The following is a 17,696-nucleotide window of genomic DNA, read 5'->3' on the forward strand; positions in this document are numbered from 1 at the left end:
ACAAAAAAAAATATATAATTCTTTTACCTTTTTCATTCATTTCTACAGATATATTATTCCAAGCTAAATTAATTTTTTCTTGATTTAACTTGTTTGGATCATATATATACATGGGTATTGTTTCATAAGAGTTAATAAAACCATGTCAAAGTCATCATCATTAATACTTTGGTCAAGAAACTCATCATCATTTTCACTATTGTGAGATGATTTATTATTTTGATAATAATTATGTTCACTCATAATTTTAATCAGATTTAATACACCTTTTCAAAGATTTTCTTTTTCATTCACAGTATCGTCTCAAACTGAAATAAATTTACGCAGGTGAAAATAAAAATACATTTCACCTGGAATCGGGGTTGGGTTTAACGTTGATACAAGTATGTATCACGTCGCTTGTATCATATAACTTATCTTGTAGCATATATCACCGTTTCGTGCGGTCGGCTTTATATCTCTATGGTAATTCCAGTAGCATGAAGTCACAGAGAAAGGGGGACGAGATAAAAACTGTGCCTGGTTTTGATTGGTTTTTACTATGCGCAAGCGCATATAGTACCGTCTTCGCGTCTATGTCAGTGTACACTAATGTCTGAGCAGGTGAGGAGGTTAACAAGTATTGTCTTATTGTTTATTGTTCATAAATCGTTGAAGTAATGGTGCAGTGTTGTGTTCCTTGTGCAAAAGCAGATCGGACTGCCAAAATTGGAAAAAAACACGCGCAAAATGAGAGAAAAATCACGTTTCATAGGTAAGATAACTTTTTAATGATTATGAATTGTAAATGAGAAATAGACTGTTTTTAAATATTCTTCACAGTATTCCAAAAGATGATATGCTTCGCAAGTGTTGGCTTGATATATTACATATTAAATCAATATCGAATTCAGCCCGCGTTTGCTCCTTGCACTTTGACAAAGAGTCATTTACTAACAGTGGCTCTATAAGTACAATGAAGCGGAATGCATTGCGAAGAGTAAAATCTGACTAAAGATAATTCTTTTTATCAAGTATTTTAAAATAGTAATATTCAAGTATTTATAAAATAGTATAAATGCTCAATCTTATTAACATATAACCGTATTTCAGCAGAAAGAACAAGAACCTTTAACTTCTGTTAATATGGAGGTGAATAAGGAAAATATAAAAGGTATGTTACTATATACATCTTTATATAAGAATCCTTCCTATACTTGAATATAACAAATAAAAGTCATTTTTGTAATATTATTATAATCATAATTACATGCATAACAAAATAATATCTTTTCTCTTATTGCAGTGGAATCAGAGGTGATAGATATATATGATAATGCTAATACTTATGAAAGAGAGTCATGTAAACCATTGACTGCAGACAAGGGGACAATGGTGTCACCTGAAATGATTTATGATTCTCCAGAAAAAAATAGATTAAGAAAAAGAATACAATATTTGGAATAATAAAAAAGTAAAAAGGTGAAAGTCACGCAGCAAAAATTACGAAGGAAAGAAAAAGAAGTCTTTTCTTTAAAAGAAATCTTGCATTTATTAAAGAGCAAGCAACTTTTAAATAAAACACTAGCGGAGATGATGGAAATGCTAGGTGGTACAAATGGTGATACATGGAATGATCATAAAATGGGAATATATTAGATTACATACTATCCAAGAAAACGAAGGATTACGCTTAGGGAATAAGTTAAACAGTAGTCATATAAATTATTTCAGAAAAGAGAGAAATGAAAGTACGTCTGGCTGCTCAACTTTTCAGTACATCTTTAGCACACTCATTTTTATTTTGTAAAAATACCTTAAAACTAGAAGAATTTAAGAAATGTGCAGCAACTGCTGAATTTTTATTATTATTTAATGATTTGTTTGACATTTTAATCTCAAAGAATTTAAGATTAAACAACATGGCTTAAAAAAAGCTGCATCAGTTACTAATATAGAACTAATTAAAAATAAACTTAAATATTACAAGGAATACATTTCTTTGTTAAAAACTGAATGTGGAGAATAACTTATTACATCGCAGAGAAAAACTGGTTTCAAAGGTTTCAAAGGTTTTTTTTTTATATGAAGAGCGCTTTAAGTTTATATGACGAGCTATGCGGACATTAAAAATTATTAAAATATGTGCCTAACTATAAAATAAATCAGGATCATATCGAGTTACTTTTTTCATCATTTCGACGACATGGAGGATGTAACAATAATCCCACTGCTAGGCAGTTAAAAGCTACTTTTAAAAAGATAGTGGACGTCGATATAAAGAATGATAATACCGCTAATTGTATCTTATTAGAAGAAATTGCTATATTACACGTATCATCTGCCGGCAAAACACAGAATTAATGTTATTAACAAAAATTGCCGTTTACATAAATTATATAGTGAGGCAACATCCCTTAATGATAATGTTGAATCAAATATATAATTTTAATACCGTCCATGACTATATGTACTGCCCAACGCAGATTACAGAATATTCTGAATATGTAATTGAATATATTGCAGGATATATTCTCATGCAACTGCAAACAATTTTATTCTACGAACCGTGCAAAGATGCATTGATAGGAATTAATAGTACTAAAAATAATTTAGTTTCTACCAAAAGTTTTGTAGGTTTAGTACAACCTTCAGTAGATGTTATACGCATAGGCCAACAATGCGAGAAAATATTGTATTGCGCTGTTAATTCTAACATACCATGAAACGCAAATGATATTTGTTTTGCCGTACTAGAATATTTTTCAAATACTGATATATTTAAATATCTCGAAAATCATACATGTCATCAAATGATAATGGAAAATCATGCAATACATTTATTGCAAACCATATCTCAAAAATATGTTAAAATTATATTGCACCATTATGCGGCTACTATAAAAGATAAATCGAACAGCAATGGACAGTTTTTAAATAAGTTAATATTATTTAAAAGTAATTAATATATATATTTAATTATGTATGTGTGTTTCAAATTGTTATATATATTATCTTCACGTATGCTATTATATATATATGTATAAATTTACGTACATAAATACGAGGTCTGTTCAAAAAGTATCGCGAATTTTGTGATTTTTCAAAAATTATTTATTGATTCATGAATATCTATTTTGTCTCCTTCAAAGTAATCCCCATCAGATATTATACACTTGTGCCAACGTTTTTTCCAATTCTCGAAGCACTTCAAAAAATTATTTTTTGTGTTCTTGTTCAGCTCCTCCTTCGATGCCGTCTTTATCTCCTCAATCGTAGCGTAGCATCGTCCTTTCATGTGCCTCTTCAGTTTCGGGAGCAAGAAAAAGTCACAGGGGGCCAGGTCTGGGGAATACGGTGGCTGCGGCATCATTAGTGTGTTGTTTTTGGCCAAAAATTCGCGCACAAGCAACGATGTGTGAGCAGGGGCGTTGGTACGAATTTCGCGGCGACCCGTCTCATGCCCAAATCATTAGTAAAAATCGAATGGCACGAGCCAATCGATATGTTTAGGTCCTCAGCAACTTCTCTAACGGTGATTCGACGATTGGCCAATACTATTTTCTTCACTTCATCAATGTTTTCGTCTGTTGTTGACGTGCTCGGGCGTCCGGCACGCTCTTCGTCGTTCACATCTTCTCGGCCCTCTGAGAACATTTTGTACCACCGATAAACGTTGCTTCGATCCAAGGTAGCTTCACCATATGCCACAGTCAACATTCGGAATGCATCCGCGCACTTAATTTTGTTTTTCATACAAAATTTGATACAGATTCTTTGATCCATTTTTGGAATAGGCAAAAATCGAAGACGAGCCAAAACACGTCCAAGCAAAACAGCTGTCAAAGATAAACTGAATATTTAAAATGGCCGAATTTGTCGGCATAAGTGAGGGACATGAGTACCAACATAACGCCACAAAAAAATCGAAAATCGAATATACGTAACCCGCGGAAATTCAAAATTCGCGATACTTTTTGAACAGACCTCGTATATATATTTTTGTTGTATAAATTTTTTTATTTATTTCATGTATGTTATTTCATAATATATTTACCCAATGAGCAGAAGTTTGCAAATCGACGCATTTACCATTTTTAACCACTTGCGCTGGCAAGAAATTCACAGACACGTGTGCCAGAACGGTCCAGTGTAACTCGCTGGGGGGCGTCATACAGTGTTCGATGCCTTAGAGAAATCGGAGAAAGACTTATATCTTCTAAACTAATTTATTTTCGACCTAGGACTTCCAATAGTTCTTTGAAGGGAATATAACGCATCGATTGAGGATAAAATTACATAAATATAAATAGTAAATTTGTTTATTAATAATCATGCAGTGTGGTATATCTCAAAACAGTCTAAAACATGTAATGGAACAAGGCATTTTTTACATTCCCATGTAGTTTCACTGCGTTTTTTGTGTTTGGCACACATTCTACACTAACGCGGAATCAGATAATATTCTACGCCGATTTCGAAGTGGAAAAACAATTTCATCGAAATCACTATTACTCTCACCATTATCTTGTTTCCTTTTTCTACTTGTCGAAATAATATCGTTAACTTCACTATCGCTTTTCATTTTAGAATATAGGTTATATATTGACAACAGTACGCTATGCAGTGCAATGAGAATCAGTGCTCTGGCAAAGAATTTCAGCCGACGTGCCACGCACGTCGTTTTTGTTTCTGTGACAATTGCCTGACGACGTATATACCACGTCGTTGGCGATTTTGCGACAAAAGCATAACGACATGCGTAGCACGTCTTTCCAGCGCAAGTGGTTAAGATATCTTTAACAGTTCTTTAAGAAAGATTATCATGACATTTTCTAAAAACTCTTAAAGATATCTTAAAGATGGCTAATGCGTCGATTTGAGAACTTCTGTTCATTAAGTATGAACCAAAAACCGTCTATTTTTTCCATTATTTAAATTGTTTTATTAATACTTTATATTACATTTTTCTCCTTACAAATTCCTTTCCATGATTTAATTATTGAATGTTTACATACAAAGTACGGCCAATGAACACAAATTTTATTCTATATTTTCAACAAATTTTTACATTTAGAATAATTTTCTCGTATATAGAATCGTATATAGAATATTCGTGTTCGGCCGAAGGTTAGCCAAATTCTTCTTTACTCGATAAATTTTTAACCTCAATTTTCTCAAAAACGAAGGTTCAAACAAAAAAATGTTATTCTTTTTTTACGTATTTAATCACCTTCTACCCACTATGTTATTAATTTTTCATGTATTATTCTGAATTATATGTTCATATTCTTATTACTTCTTTTATAATTAGCGGTATTATGCCTGAGTACAACCCAATCAAATCCAGGCACAGTTTTAGAGATGCTTTGTCTCTCAAATCGGTTTCACCCTCCTTGCGTATAAATTCAATTTACGCTCTATCCTTATATTCTTATATTCATGATAATTTCATGTTATACCTTACGTAACATCTGTATATAGAAAAATTACATAATTTATATTCCTATAATTATTAATGAACCTGATATACAACACTCTGAAACTATAAGATACAATGCTACAAGAACAGAAGGCAACGATAAGAGAAATGCTATTATATATTAGTTAACGCACAATGACTTTTAACATTCAAATACGAGGGTAGATCAAATATAAACGAGCTTTTTTAAATTACGCGCCCGTCGGCGGTGTGAGGGGTCAGCAACGTTTTCGGACAGTAGAGGGGGGTCATGTGGAAGGTAGTAATAACATTGGCGCGCCACGTGCTTCTTATTCTCAGCAGCTATCACTATGAGCGAGAAAGAAGTGCACCCTACAGTTGCACAACGTATTATTAAGTTTCTCGTCAACGAAAATGTAAATGTTGCTGAAATTCGGCGCCGTTTACTCCCACAGTTCGGGGAAAGAACCCTTTCATGGGCTCGGGTGAAGCAGTGGTGTAACGAATTTTAGAATGGACGGGAGCGTGTTGAAAACATTGCCCACCCGCGCCGTCCACGCACTAGCATCACAACACAGAACACCTAGGCTGTTTGAGAACTCATCGAAGGCAATCGGCCCTTAACTGTTCTTGAAATCTCTCAGGAACTTCAGTTCGAGCTGCCTATTGGTCTAAAAGGCGTGGCATTCCGATCAAAAGTATGTTGCTTCTCCATGACAACCCCACACCGCAGCAGTAACACAACAAAAATTGGCCGATATGCACTGGGCTGTTCTAGAACATCCACCCTACAGCCCAGACGTGTTACCATGCGACTTCCATATGCTTGGGCCACTCAAGGAAGCCCTTGATGGACAGCGCTTCACAACGAACGAAGAGGTGCAGCAGTTCGTGTGCAATTGGTTTGATACACGTCTGCCAACTTTTTATGATACCGGGATTAAAAAATTATTAGACCGTTGGAGTAAGTGTATAGATAAGATGGGGGACTACGTCGAAAAATGAGAAAAATATAAATTAGAATTAATTTTAAAAAATATATGGTCATTTTGCAAATTTTGCAAAATTTTGTTCATTTATATTTGATCCAACCTAGTATATTTGTACTGTCTATATATATAAATGTAAAAAATAAATATTATATATTATTTTTTGAGTCTTCATTTTACTTTGTATAGAAAGTAGTATAAACAATAAGAAATATTGTATAAGGAATATTGTATATCACTTAAGTATACTAATACTATATTCTATATTAATATTGTACTTTGTTAAGCAATACATTTTAAAAGAAACTGAGAAAAAATCAATCATTATAACGTAAATCGTAACCTATTTTCTAAGGAAAGTAATAAATAAATAGAAAATTTATGTTGATTGTTTGTATTTAGCAATACAAATTGACAAATTGATAGCTAATCATTTTATTTTTGTTGTCTTTAGCTATCAGACAAAATCAAAATGACATCGATTTATGACTGTAGCTGAGAGGTAACCATATATAATATTTACATTTTCAGAATTGTAAGAGCAGGAAACAAATTAATTGGAATAAAATTATATTATATATTATATTGAACCTTCGTTTTCGAGAAAATTGAGGTTAAAAATTTGTCGAGTAAAGAAGAATTTGGCTAACCCTCGGCCGAACACGAATATTCTATATACAAGAAAATTATTCTAAATGTAAAAATTATTCGAAAATATAGAATAAAATTTGTATTCATTGGCCGCACTTTGTATGCAAACATTCAATAATTAAATCGTGGAAAGGAATTTGTAAGGATAAAAATGTAATATAAAGTATTAATAAAACAACTTAAAAATGTTCAGTAGGTTCTTATAGCAAAAATAAACTTTTTGAAAACGAAATAATGGCTCTACGAGCGCGAGCGTGGCGTAACAGATAGCGCACTGGTCTGTTGTACTGGAGTTCCCGGCGATTCGCTTCTCGGTGGAACAAAAATATTTTCATAGGCTCGTGTCTCCTCTTCGATGGACTGGCAATCTATCAAGAGTATCTCTGCCAATAGCCTCACGCAAATTGCCGTTCGAGATCGGAGTTAAAACTGTAGGTCCCATATAGCTGGTATAATCTACGTGTGCACCGCAATTATATGTGTATGAGGATCAGACAACGTCGAAAGACGTTATAAAACCCATATACAGGATGTCCCAGACCACCCGTCTCACCTGATTTTTTCGTAAACGCGACATTTTGAAGAAAAATGTTTCAGACAAAAGCTTTGTGACTTCGAGGGGCACATAAGATGGTGTCATTAGTTTGATCTTGGATAGTCGTTTGAAGATCACGTGAAGGTCACCTTTAATTTCTTAAATGGAAACCCCCATTTTTCAATGCATATTCTTGTAGCTTACCTCGAGAGCTTTCCAAAACGCTATAATGAAACGTTTTTTTAATCAGTACTTTTCGAGTTATGAGGATTGAAAGTTACGGTACCGCCGGCATTAGCATTACCCAGTCGTGATGTATGACATGTCTGATACTGTCACGTAAGGTGTAACAAAATTCTCATTTACCAGCCATGTCGTATTCAAACGCGGAAGCTTGTGATATGATGCTTATTTCAGGTGAATGTGATGGTCAATTTAGAACAGCTGCAAGATTGTGGCGAGAATGATATCCAGATCGCGCTCCTCATTCGTACAAAGTTTTTTCTCGCTTAGCTAACCGAATTACCAATAAAGGTATTCTTCAACCGGATCAAGAGGTAGACAAATTCGACGCCAAGTTAGAGATGAAAGGATGTCGGAGANGTTCTAAATTGTTATTCTTAAGCTATTATTCGTTTTAATATTTTTTCAATTAAACAATTTTTTATATATTTTTATCAAGCTATTTGCAAATCTTGCACTTATATAAGTCTTTGCATTTCTAAAAATAGTTGGCTCTTTCAAATAAAAGTTATGAAAATATTTAGTTCATATAATTATCACAATAATGATATTGTTCAAAGAAGAGTTCCAAAAAAAAGTACTTTTTGCACCATGTGCAATGTATAAAAGCCATTTTACCGTAGATTCTGCATTTTAACGCTTTTGTTTTTTAAAATAACAATATATGATTCTCATAATTTTCAGATCGTGTTAATAAATAACTATTTTGGTACCAATTATATATTGATACATTTCAAAATCATGGAGAAGAAAATTGATTATGTACCAAAAATTGTAGATTTTTATGTTATTACGTAAATGTAAATTTATTTATCATAATTAGTTTCGAACAAAATGTTTCCAAATTCTAAAACCAAATACATCTAAAGGCTGTATTAAAGCGGTTATGTTTTTTAATATTGTTAAAATCTTTGCTTATTTTTTGGTATAAATTCTTCCAATTGTTCCGGACAATGTCCTGTGCATGAATCAAGCAGTAATAGACTTTTGTGTCCAGTGTTTCGAAAGTAAATTTCTTTGAACCAATTTTTTTAAATGTTCACTTGTAAGTTTTCTTGATTTTGGAGCCGCAATGTATTAGTTTGGTAAGAAAGTTATGTCGTTTTTTAAGGAAATTTCAATTTCTTATATTTAAGTTTAAGTGAGATTAATTAATGAAATATTGACCACTGTTTTCTATGACCTTCCTCCATCTGTCAACAAGGTCATTTATGCCGGATATATAAAAGATCCTATCTTTTGAAGCCTGGAAATCTACCTTCTCTGAACATCCTGAGAATTTCGAAATTTGTTTCCTTTAAGAAAATTTTGCATCAAGAGGAACAAATGGTAGTCAGATGGTGCCAAGTCAGGTGAGTAAGGTGGATGTGATAAAACTTCATAACCAAGAGCTTGGAGCTTCTTCTTCGTCCTTAAAACCACGTGAGGCCTGGCATTGTCATATTGGAAGACAACACCTTTTCGGTTATACAGTGCTGGACGAAGTTCATGTATTTTTGTATCCAGCCGGGTTAGCTGATCACAATATAGGTCCGCTGTGACAGTCTGATCTGGTTGCAACAGTTTCCAGTGGATAGGATCTCGACAATCCCACCAAATGCAAAGTATTAGCTTTTTTTGGTGCAAATTGGCCTTCGCAAGGGTAGGAAGCAAACTGCCTGGCATTACCTTGTCTTCTTTCCTCACTACATTGTCATACATAACTTACTTTTCGTCACCAGTAACCAGGCGATCCAAGAATGGCTCTTATTGTTGTCGAGCAAAGCAAAAGAAGAAGCAATAGAAATTCGATTTGCCACATTTTTTTCGCTTCATTCACGGGGAATCCAACGACACCATTTGTAAACAAAGCCAAGCTTGTTCAAGTAGTTTTCAATTGTTATGTGGCTAATGCTTAACTTATCCCCGACCTCCCTCGTAGTCAATAGTGGTTCATTACCTACTAAAATCTTCAGAACGTCGTCATCAAGCTCCTTTGGTCTTCCGGTGCGAGGTTCACCTTGAAGCTTCGTGTCACCTGATCTGAATTTTTCAAACCATCTTTGGACAGTACGCACTTTAATTTTAGATGGTCCAAAGACGAAACACAAATTTTTATGAGCTTCCGTCGCATTATGACCAAGTTGGAACTCATACCAGGTGTAGAAGTATGAAACCGGAATTTTTTTGTAAAAATTACACGTCTGTTGCTTGAAAATGATAAAAAATATTTTATTCAAAATAATGTCCACTGCTATTTATACATTTTTCTCACTTCTCCGGCAGTTTATGAATGCCACGCCAAAAAAACATTTCTTCTTTTGAAGCGAACCAGCTATCGAGCCATTTTCGTACATTTTCATACGAATTGAAGCGTTGTTCAGCGAGAGCGTGTCCCATTGATGCGAATAGATAATAATCCGACGGAGCCAAGTCTGGAGAATAAGCCGCATGCGTTAGTATTTCCCAACTAAACGCCTCGATCGTTTCTCTGACCCGTTTTGCTGTGTGTGACGGGGTATTATCATGGAGCAAAATGACTTTGTGTTGCCTTTTTCCATATTCCGGTCGTTTTTCACGCAATGCTCGATTTAAATCGATCATTTGCTGTTGGTAGCGGTCAGTGTTAACGGTTTCACCAGGTTTTAACAGCTCATAATAGATTACACCCTTCTGATCCCACCAAACACAGAGCATTGTCTTCTTTCCAAAGCGATTGCAGTGGATGTCGATAGTTCGCCTGGATTCACCCATGATTTCTGACGCTTAGGATTCTCAAAATATATCCATTTTTCATCACCTGTCATGATACGATGGACTTTCTTTTGTATCTGTCGAGAAGCATTTCACAAGTGGTTTTTCGATTTTCTTGCTGTCTTTCATTCAGTTCATGCCGAACCCATTTTCCCACTTTCTGAATCTTTCCCATGGCTTTCAAACGAATTGAGACAGCTTTCTGCGTCACATTCAATTCAACCTCGAGTTCTTGTTGAGTTTGAGTATCATCTTCATCCAATAAGGCTTGCAATTCGTTGTCTGCGAACTTTTTCGGTGGTTTCCCACGCTCTTCGTTTCTCACGTCAAAATCACCAGTTTTGAATTTTTTCAACCATTCGAAACACTGTGTTTTACCAAGAGCATGTTCACCGTAAGCTTCGACAAGCATTCGATGCGATTCTGCAGAAGTTTTCTTCAAATGATAACAAAAAACCAATGCTGTCCGCAAATTGTAGTTCGTAGGCACAAAACTCGACATGTTTAAGGTTATAGAAAAATATACCGGTGTATGGAACTTGGGTTGTGTGTTGAAAATTTTCGTCAGCTGTTAGAGGGAGATGATGGCGCTGCAGAAGCGGTCTTACGGTCCCTAAACTGATGGCTAGCACCATCTATAGGGAAATTCCGGTTTCATACTTCTACATCTGGTAAAGCATAGAGTGCCTAAAATGAAGTTTTTCTTGATCCATTATATACCCCTATTTTTCAAAATTTAATGATTAAAAAACACCCGTAATGTCAAAAATCAAAACGTGGAACTACTAGCTTTCGATTAGTACCAAAATTGTCTAAATCGCACAAAGAACAACGAAATAATGAACATTTGAATTGGAGCAACAGAAAAACGACATAACTTTCTTACCAACCTAATAAATATTAACCAGTCTGAAAAGAGTTTGCTCTACTTATGGCCCAAATGTTTCTGTAGATTCTTTTAGTACTATACACAGAAGAAAGTAGATATCCATCTGCAGATATAATAGGCATAATGGTATAGCTATGAATCATGGAAGATAAAGATTGAATAGTAGATTCAACTTTTTTTACTCCTACATTAGTTAATGTTCTACTAGAACGTATTTCTAAATTAAAGCCACTCTCATCTGCATTATATTATGGGATAAACTTAATTCCTGCCGTTTTTCGTCTCCAAAATTGATTTGTTTAAAGGAAAGATGAATGAATACCGTAGTCAATGTTCTTCTTCCAATCCTGTTGCCCATGTCCGGGTTTCTCTCATATGCTTGTAATGCGCACATTGATAGTACACGGGCATATTCCTGTTAATCAAAATAATTTCCTCCATTTTTTACTACTTTTTCCTATCTCTCCGTAGGTATGTTGCAGACTGGCTCAGCGTTGCAACGACTAATCTGGTTCGAAGGCCCAGAACTATATTGCGTGTGCGCTTAGCACTACGCCGAACGCTGCAACGAAATGCCGGAACCGTTCAGACAGAGCGCGAAGAAAATTTGCAGAAATTGCTGTTTCTCGTTAAGACACGCTCTTTCTTTGATATCATTAAACCGCAAGATACAAAATGTATATACATCTCAATTCGATGATGTCTTCGGTGGCAGGGACAGCGAGTAGAATCGCCGGGAACCTATGCCCCTCCAGGCGTAGGGGAGCGAGAGCTCCGGAAGACTATTGCGGATTTGATGCGCGGCCGAATCGCGCGGAGCGTCTAAGTCCTAGTGGAACTTAGATATGTAGGTGCGGTGGAGGACCATGCCTTTAGCAACAGTTCCACCCAGGAACTTGCTGTTAAATGCTAGCACACTCACTCCAGAGCGGTAGCAAGAGCGGTGCTCCTTAGCGGAGACATTGAGCAATAATGCTCGAAGATAAGGAAAACGACTCGAGAGACGTTCCCTGTGCCGAAACCGGTGATGGAAGAGGCGTCTGCCTCGCGCTGGGTGTATTTCCCTCACAGAAAGTAGACCGAGAACTTGATCTCGACTACTGCGAGAAGCTGTGCGTTCTCGGAGAAAATAACCAGAAAGGGGCTTTAGTGGACTTCCACCGAGCATCGGCAGCGATGTGCCCGTCGCCTCTCTTCAATTTCTAGGGTAGCTACCAGAGACCGAACACTATCGCTAGACCAAAGATATCAAGTATAAGGAAGCGACCCAAGACCACAGGACACAGTAAAAGAATAAATCCAAAAATACGGCTAACGTATGCCGCGACCGATACCACCAGAGACACGCTCTCAACCACAAGAAAATGACCAATAAACAACGACGTACGAACGCGGACCGTCCGTAGATATACTCTAACGAGAGTATATTTTCTTGCGAGCGAACAGGTCGGTGCGTCGCTGCGCCACAGAGATCGCGGCAACTACGGCATAGCGGCCGAACTTACTCGCGAGCATGGCACGCTTGGCTGCGTGCAAGAAATCACGCGCCTCGGCAACTATGCTGTAGAGCAGCGCCGGCAGGCGGACCTGCAGGCTTGTTGAATCTGCTACATTGCGACAACAGGGCAATCCCTTGACGGTGTCTTTCTTCGAGGCGATTCATTCATCCACCTATTTTTGGACTTCTTCGTAACTGGAGAAGTGTGTGTCCGTAAGTGCGTGTTGCATTGACCGGAAGAGATGGTAATCCGACGGTGGCATGTCTGGAGAATTCCATTCAAGCTGTAGAAGTGTCTGCTTCACGCTTTTCGTAACATGCGGTCGAGCGTTATCATGCAAAATAACTTTGTGTCGATTGTTGGCTAGGGATAGTTTTTATTTGCATCAACTCCTCAATCAATCGGCATAATTGCTGTTGGTGGCGATTAGCTGTAACAGTTTCATTTGGACGCAAGAGCTCATAATACAGCATACCGTCTTGGTCCCACCAAATGCAGAATCAGGTCTTATGCCATGAATATTCCTCTTCGGCGTTGAAGTAGATGGTTGACAAAAGTCCACCTATGATTTCCTCCGCTTGGGATTATCAAAATAAATCCATTTTTCATCGCCAGTCACGATACGCCACAAAAAATTATTTTTTTTGCCTAGAAGCAAAAAAGTCGAAATAGATAAACGATTCAAAATAACATTTTCAGACAACTCATGTGGTAACTATATCCCTTCCTTATGAATTTTTCCCATGACATGTAAGCGCTTTGAGACAGCCATTGGAATAACATTTAACGCTTTCGATAATTTTAAAAGCGTTTAAGTTGGATCCTTATTGAACAATTCTTGCAGCTCGACATCTTAAAATTTTTTCGATTGTCCGAGACGTTCTTTGTCTCTCACGTTAAAATCACCGTTTCGGAAGCGTTCAAACAAAACTTTACATGTTCTTTCCGATGGAGTTTCATCACCATACACTTCGGATAATAAGCGATGCGTTTCAGCTGTGGTTTTCTTGAGGTCGAAATAATGAAAAAGCTCATATCGGAAAAACAGCTTATCGCGGTTTACCTTGAATCGGTTGGAAAATCTCTTTGAGGATGAGAAATCTAACCTGTAAGAAGTGAATAACTTTCAGAAATTTCTAAGCTACATAAGACATGCGACTTCACTGTCGAAACTCGCCAGCGTTGGAGCCGGCACCCTCTAATAGTGAGCGGCAGGAATTAAGTAACTACCTAATAAATTGATCCCTCACCAATTACATTGATATATGGTTTTACTGTTCTTATATAAATTCCTCTGCAGTTTGACATACGGTTAGATCAGATCCGTGTTTTAAACGCTAAAAATCGTGATTTAAATGCTGTTATTTTACGTGATGTAGTATGTGTTCTTAAAATTCCAAAGCCACCAATTTCCCTGCTATAAATGATGTCAAACCCCACTTGCTCCTTTGCTTCTAGTGCCCACTTTCACAAATATGCATCGTGAATGATAGGTTCTCTATCAATGGCTTCTTGAAATTTCAGGAGAACATATTCGGCAATAAACACAAATTTGTCTCTGTTTTATCCTACCTGTATAACATTTTCTTCTCATCTATACAATTGCTAAACAGATTTTACCTAAAAAAAAGGTTTGATATTTAAAAAATCAAATTCATAAATAAAAAAAATAATATCGATTGAGTACAAATGAACGCGCGACGTGAATCAACGCTCCTCTTGTTTATTGATGTTTACTACGTACTATAGATATTCATGTCGTATGTTCATCTCATATCTGTTTATTTTTTATTATACTTTATCTTTCTAATTTAATTATACTTTATCTTTCTAAAACGATATTGCACATTAACAGGGCAAACATTTTATCTTCCACTTTTCCCATAATCAACTGCTTTTCTTTAATAATTTAAGTTTACATTTCCGCTTTCATCATCCACAATATAAGTTTAATTTTCATAATTATGTTCTTGACCGTCAATATCATACACTTCTACAAATTATGGTACTGTTTCGATGGGTCGTCAAAATCAAGTCTTATTCAAGCCCCCACTCTTATTAAACGACATCATCATTGTTTACAGCACTCATTAAATCAGAAATTGTATCATGCAGTTCTATTTCGTGATAATTAACAGGGGTGATAGCAAAATTTGCAATATTAAATGTTGCAATTAACAAATTTATAACATTTGCTTTATCCACATCACGTAACGATACGATACAAATAATTGAAGAAATTTTCTTTGAAAATCACTTACAAATAGTAACACGTGTACTGCTTGAATAATATCTAAATGTATTCCAGAAATGAAGGCATTTTACATTAAAAGCTTTTTATATAAAAATGAAGATGACATATCAGTTCGGAAACCGGAAGGCCTGACCGTGGAATCGATATATTAATGCACCTATATATTCTACTGTGCTGCGTCAGTATTCGACAATCTTTTCTATCTCACAAGATATTAGACTCATGAATACTCTCGTAAATATCGGAAAATTTTATATAAAAATTGCACTGAAACATTATATATAAATTATTAAGAATTTACACACATTAAGGATAATAATAAATCAGATATGCAATGCATAAAAAGTTTGGCACTTTATTATACGCCCATTAATGTAAGTATTTATTTTCATAAGTTGTCAGGTACTTATAATGTGTTAATGCAACTATTTATTTTATTGCTATATTTAGCTGTATTCTATCTAATCGGTAACTTATGGGAACCAGAGACACGTGTTTTCTGTTACTATTTCTATTGTTATATATATAATATATAATACGTATATATGAAATATGTAATTAATAAAAGTTATTTGTGCGATTATGAACTTATCACTAAATCTGTCTACATTCCTACCTATTACAAGAAATTATGAAGAAGAAAGGAGAAAAAAAAAGAGAGAAACGCCATCTTGAAGTAGTGAAAGTATAAGACTGATATGAATATAGCAGACATATATGTATAACATATATATATATATATTTTTTGGGAGTACAAATTAGTTCGGTCCATTTTCAAAAGATGGCTCTGCCTGTTATGAATGTTTCATAGTGACAGCTTATTTCGGTGGTTTCAGAGAGGTTAGACATCTGTCAATAATATTCAGGTTATATCGCTTTGAGTTTCACACAAAACCCCTGCTTTTTTACTGTGTTGAATATGTCAAATTTTGTGTTAAATAAACAGCATTTACGGGAGATTTTAGTTTTCTGCTTTAATTGGAAGAAAAGTGCAGCTGAAGCGCATCGAATGCTTGTAGAAGTTTATGGTGACAATGCAATAACTGATAAATCATGTAGGAAATGGTTTCGACGTTTCAAGAATGATGATTTCAGCGTTGAAGACAAGCCTCGCTCTGGAAAGCCAAAATAATTCGAAGACAAAGAATTGGAGACATTACTCGATGAAAATCCGAGTCAAACGCAAGAGGAGCTTGCAGAATCATTGGGAGTTACGCAACAAGCAGTTTCCGTACGATTGAAATCCATTGGAACGACTCACAAGCAAGGCAATTGGGTGCCAAGTTATTCTTCTGCATGATAACGTTCGGCCTCATGTCGCAAAAGTCGTAAAAAATTATTTGGAAACGCTCAAGTGAGATATTTTACCGCACCCACCGTATTCGCCGGACATTGCTCCTTCTGATTACTGGTTGTTTTGACGGATGCAGCACGATTTAGCAGGTCACCGGTTCACTTTTTTCGCAGAAATCGAAAATTGGCTCCTAACTTGGATCGCCTCAAAAGACGGGACATTTTTTCGAGATGGAATTCGAAAATTACCTGAGAGGTGGGTAAAAGTAGTAGCCAGCGATGGACAATCCTTTGATTAACCCTTTCGGTACATTTGACGAGTGAGACTCGTCATCTGCTTACTTGGGCATAAAATGTATTACTTTTACATATTAATCCATATAGCGACAAATTAAATCAGTCCCATGGGCATAAAAATCTTAAAATAATTCAGTACTAAAAGGGTTAATCTATTCATTCATTTTGTTCTGAAATAAATGCATTTTTGACCATAAAAAACGGACCGAACTAATTTGTACTCTCAATAAAATCTCAATAAATATACTGTCACTACAAATATATATATATATAATGTCTAGTAAAAAGTAATCCATTATTTTTTTATCAAATTGGAGGCTTTATTTAACATAGTTACAATGATCCGATTTAGGTCAAATATGCACCGTTTTGTTTGATGACTTGTTGCTATTTCGATGGTAATTTCATTATGCCTCTCTCATAGAAACCCTCGTCCCTATTGGCAAAAAACTGGGAAAGTCGATTTTCACAAGCAAAAAAATTCGCCATAGACAGGAACAGGTGGTAATCACTTGGTGCCAGGTCCGGACTATAAGGTGGATGCAAAAGAACCTCCCAACCAAGCTCCGNGAGTCACTATCGATGAGTGTGGCTTGGCGTTATCCTGATGGAACACAATTCCTCTCCTATTGGTCAAAACTGGCCGCTTCTGGGCGATTGCTTCCTTCAGTCGGTCCAATTGTTGACAGTACAAATCCGAATTAAGAGTTTGGCCGTAGGGCAGCAGCTCATAGTAGATAATTCCCTGCCAATCTCACCAAATACATAGCAAAATCTTCCTGACCGTCAACCCTGGCTTGGCCACCGTTTGCGCCGGCTCATCGCGATTCGACCACGATCATTTTCGCTTGACGTTGTCGTAATTGACCCACTTTTCATTACCATAAACAT

At 35.8% G+C, this 17,696-nt stretch overlaps 1 protein-coding gene and 1 pseudogene across 3 annotated transcripts in view; one reads left to right on the forward strand and one right to left on the reverse strand.

Annotated features, from left to right (window-relative positions):
* The window catches only part of LOC106748468, a 5,040-nt gene extending 2,061 nt beyond the window's left edge, over nucleotides 1–2,979 (forward strand). Inside the window, exons 2-5 of one of the 3 annotated variants that reach the window (XM_014627002.1) lie at nucleotides 476–754; nucleotides 823–979; nucleotides 1,093–1,153; nucleotides 1,286–2,979. In XM_014627002.1, the coding sequence (XP_014482488.1) occupies nucleotides 660–754; nucleotides 823–979; nucleotides 1,093–1,153; nucleotides 1,286–1,446 (474 nt within the window). In that variant the 5' untranslated portion in view covers nucleotides 476–659 and the 3' untranslated portion in view covers nucleotides 1,447–2,979. Of the gene's footprint in view, nucleotides 1–475; nucleotides 755–822; nucleotides 980–1,092; nucleotides 1,154–1,285 lie in introns of those variants that run through there. The other 2 variants (XM_014627010.1, XM_014627019.1) reach the window with 2 other exon arrangements.
* A 5,763-nt stretch (nucleotides 2,980–8,742) lies between these two features.
* LOC106748461 lies at nucleotides 8,743–15,205 on the reverse strand (annotated as a pseudogene).
* Nucleotides 15,206–17,696: the final 2,491 nt, after the last annotated feature.

The sequence above is a fragment of the Dinoponera quadriceps genome, unplaced genomic scaffold (genome assembly GCF_001313825.1).
Source record: "Dinoponera quadriceps isolate SergipeBrazil2010 unplaced genomic scaffold, ASM131382v1 scaffold245, whole genome shotgun sequence".
In the NCBI taxonomy this organism is placed as follows: domain Eukaryota; kingdom Metazoa; phylum Arthropoda; class Insecta; order Hymenoptera; family Formicidae; genus Dinoponera; species Dinoponera quadriceps.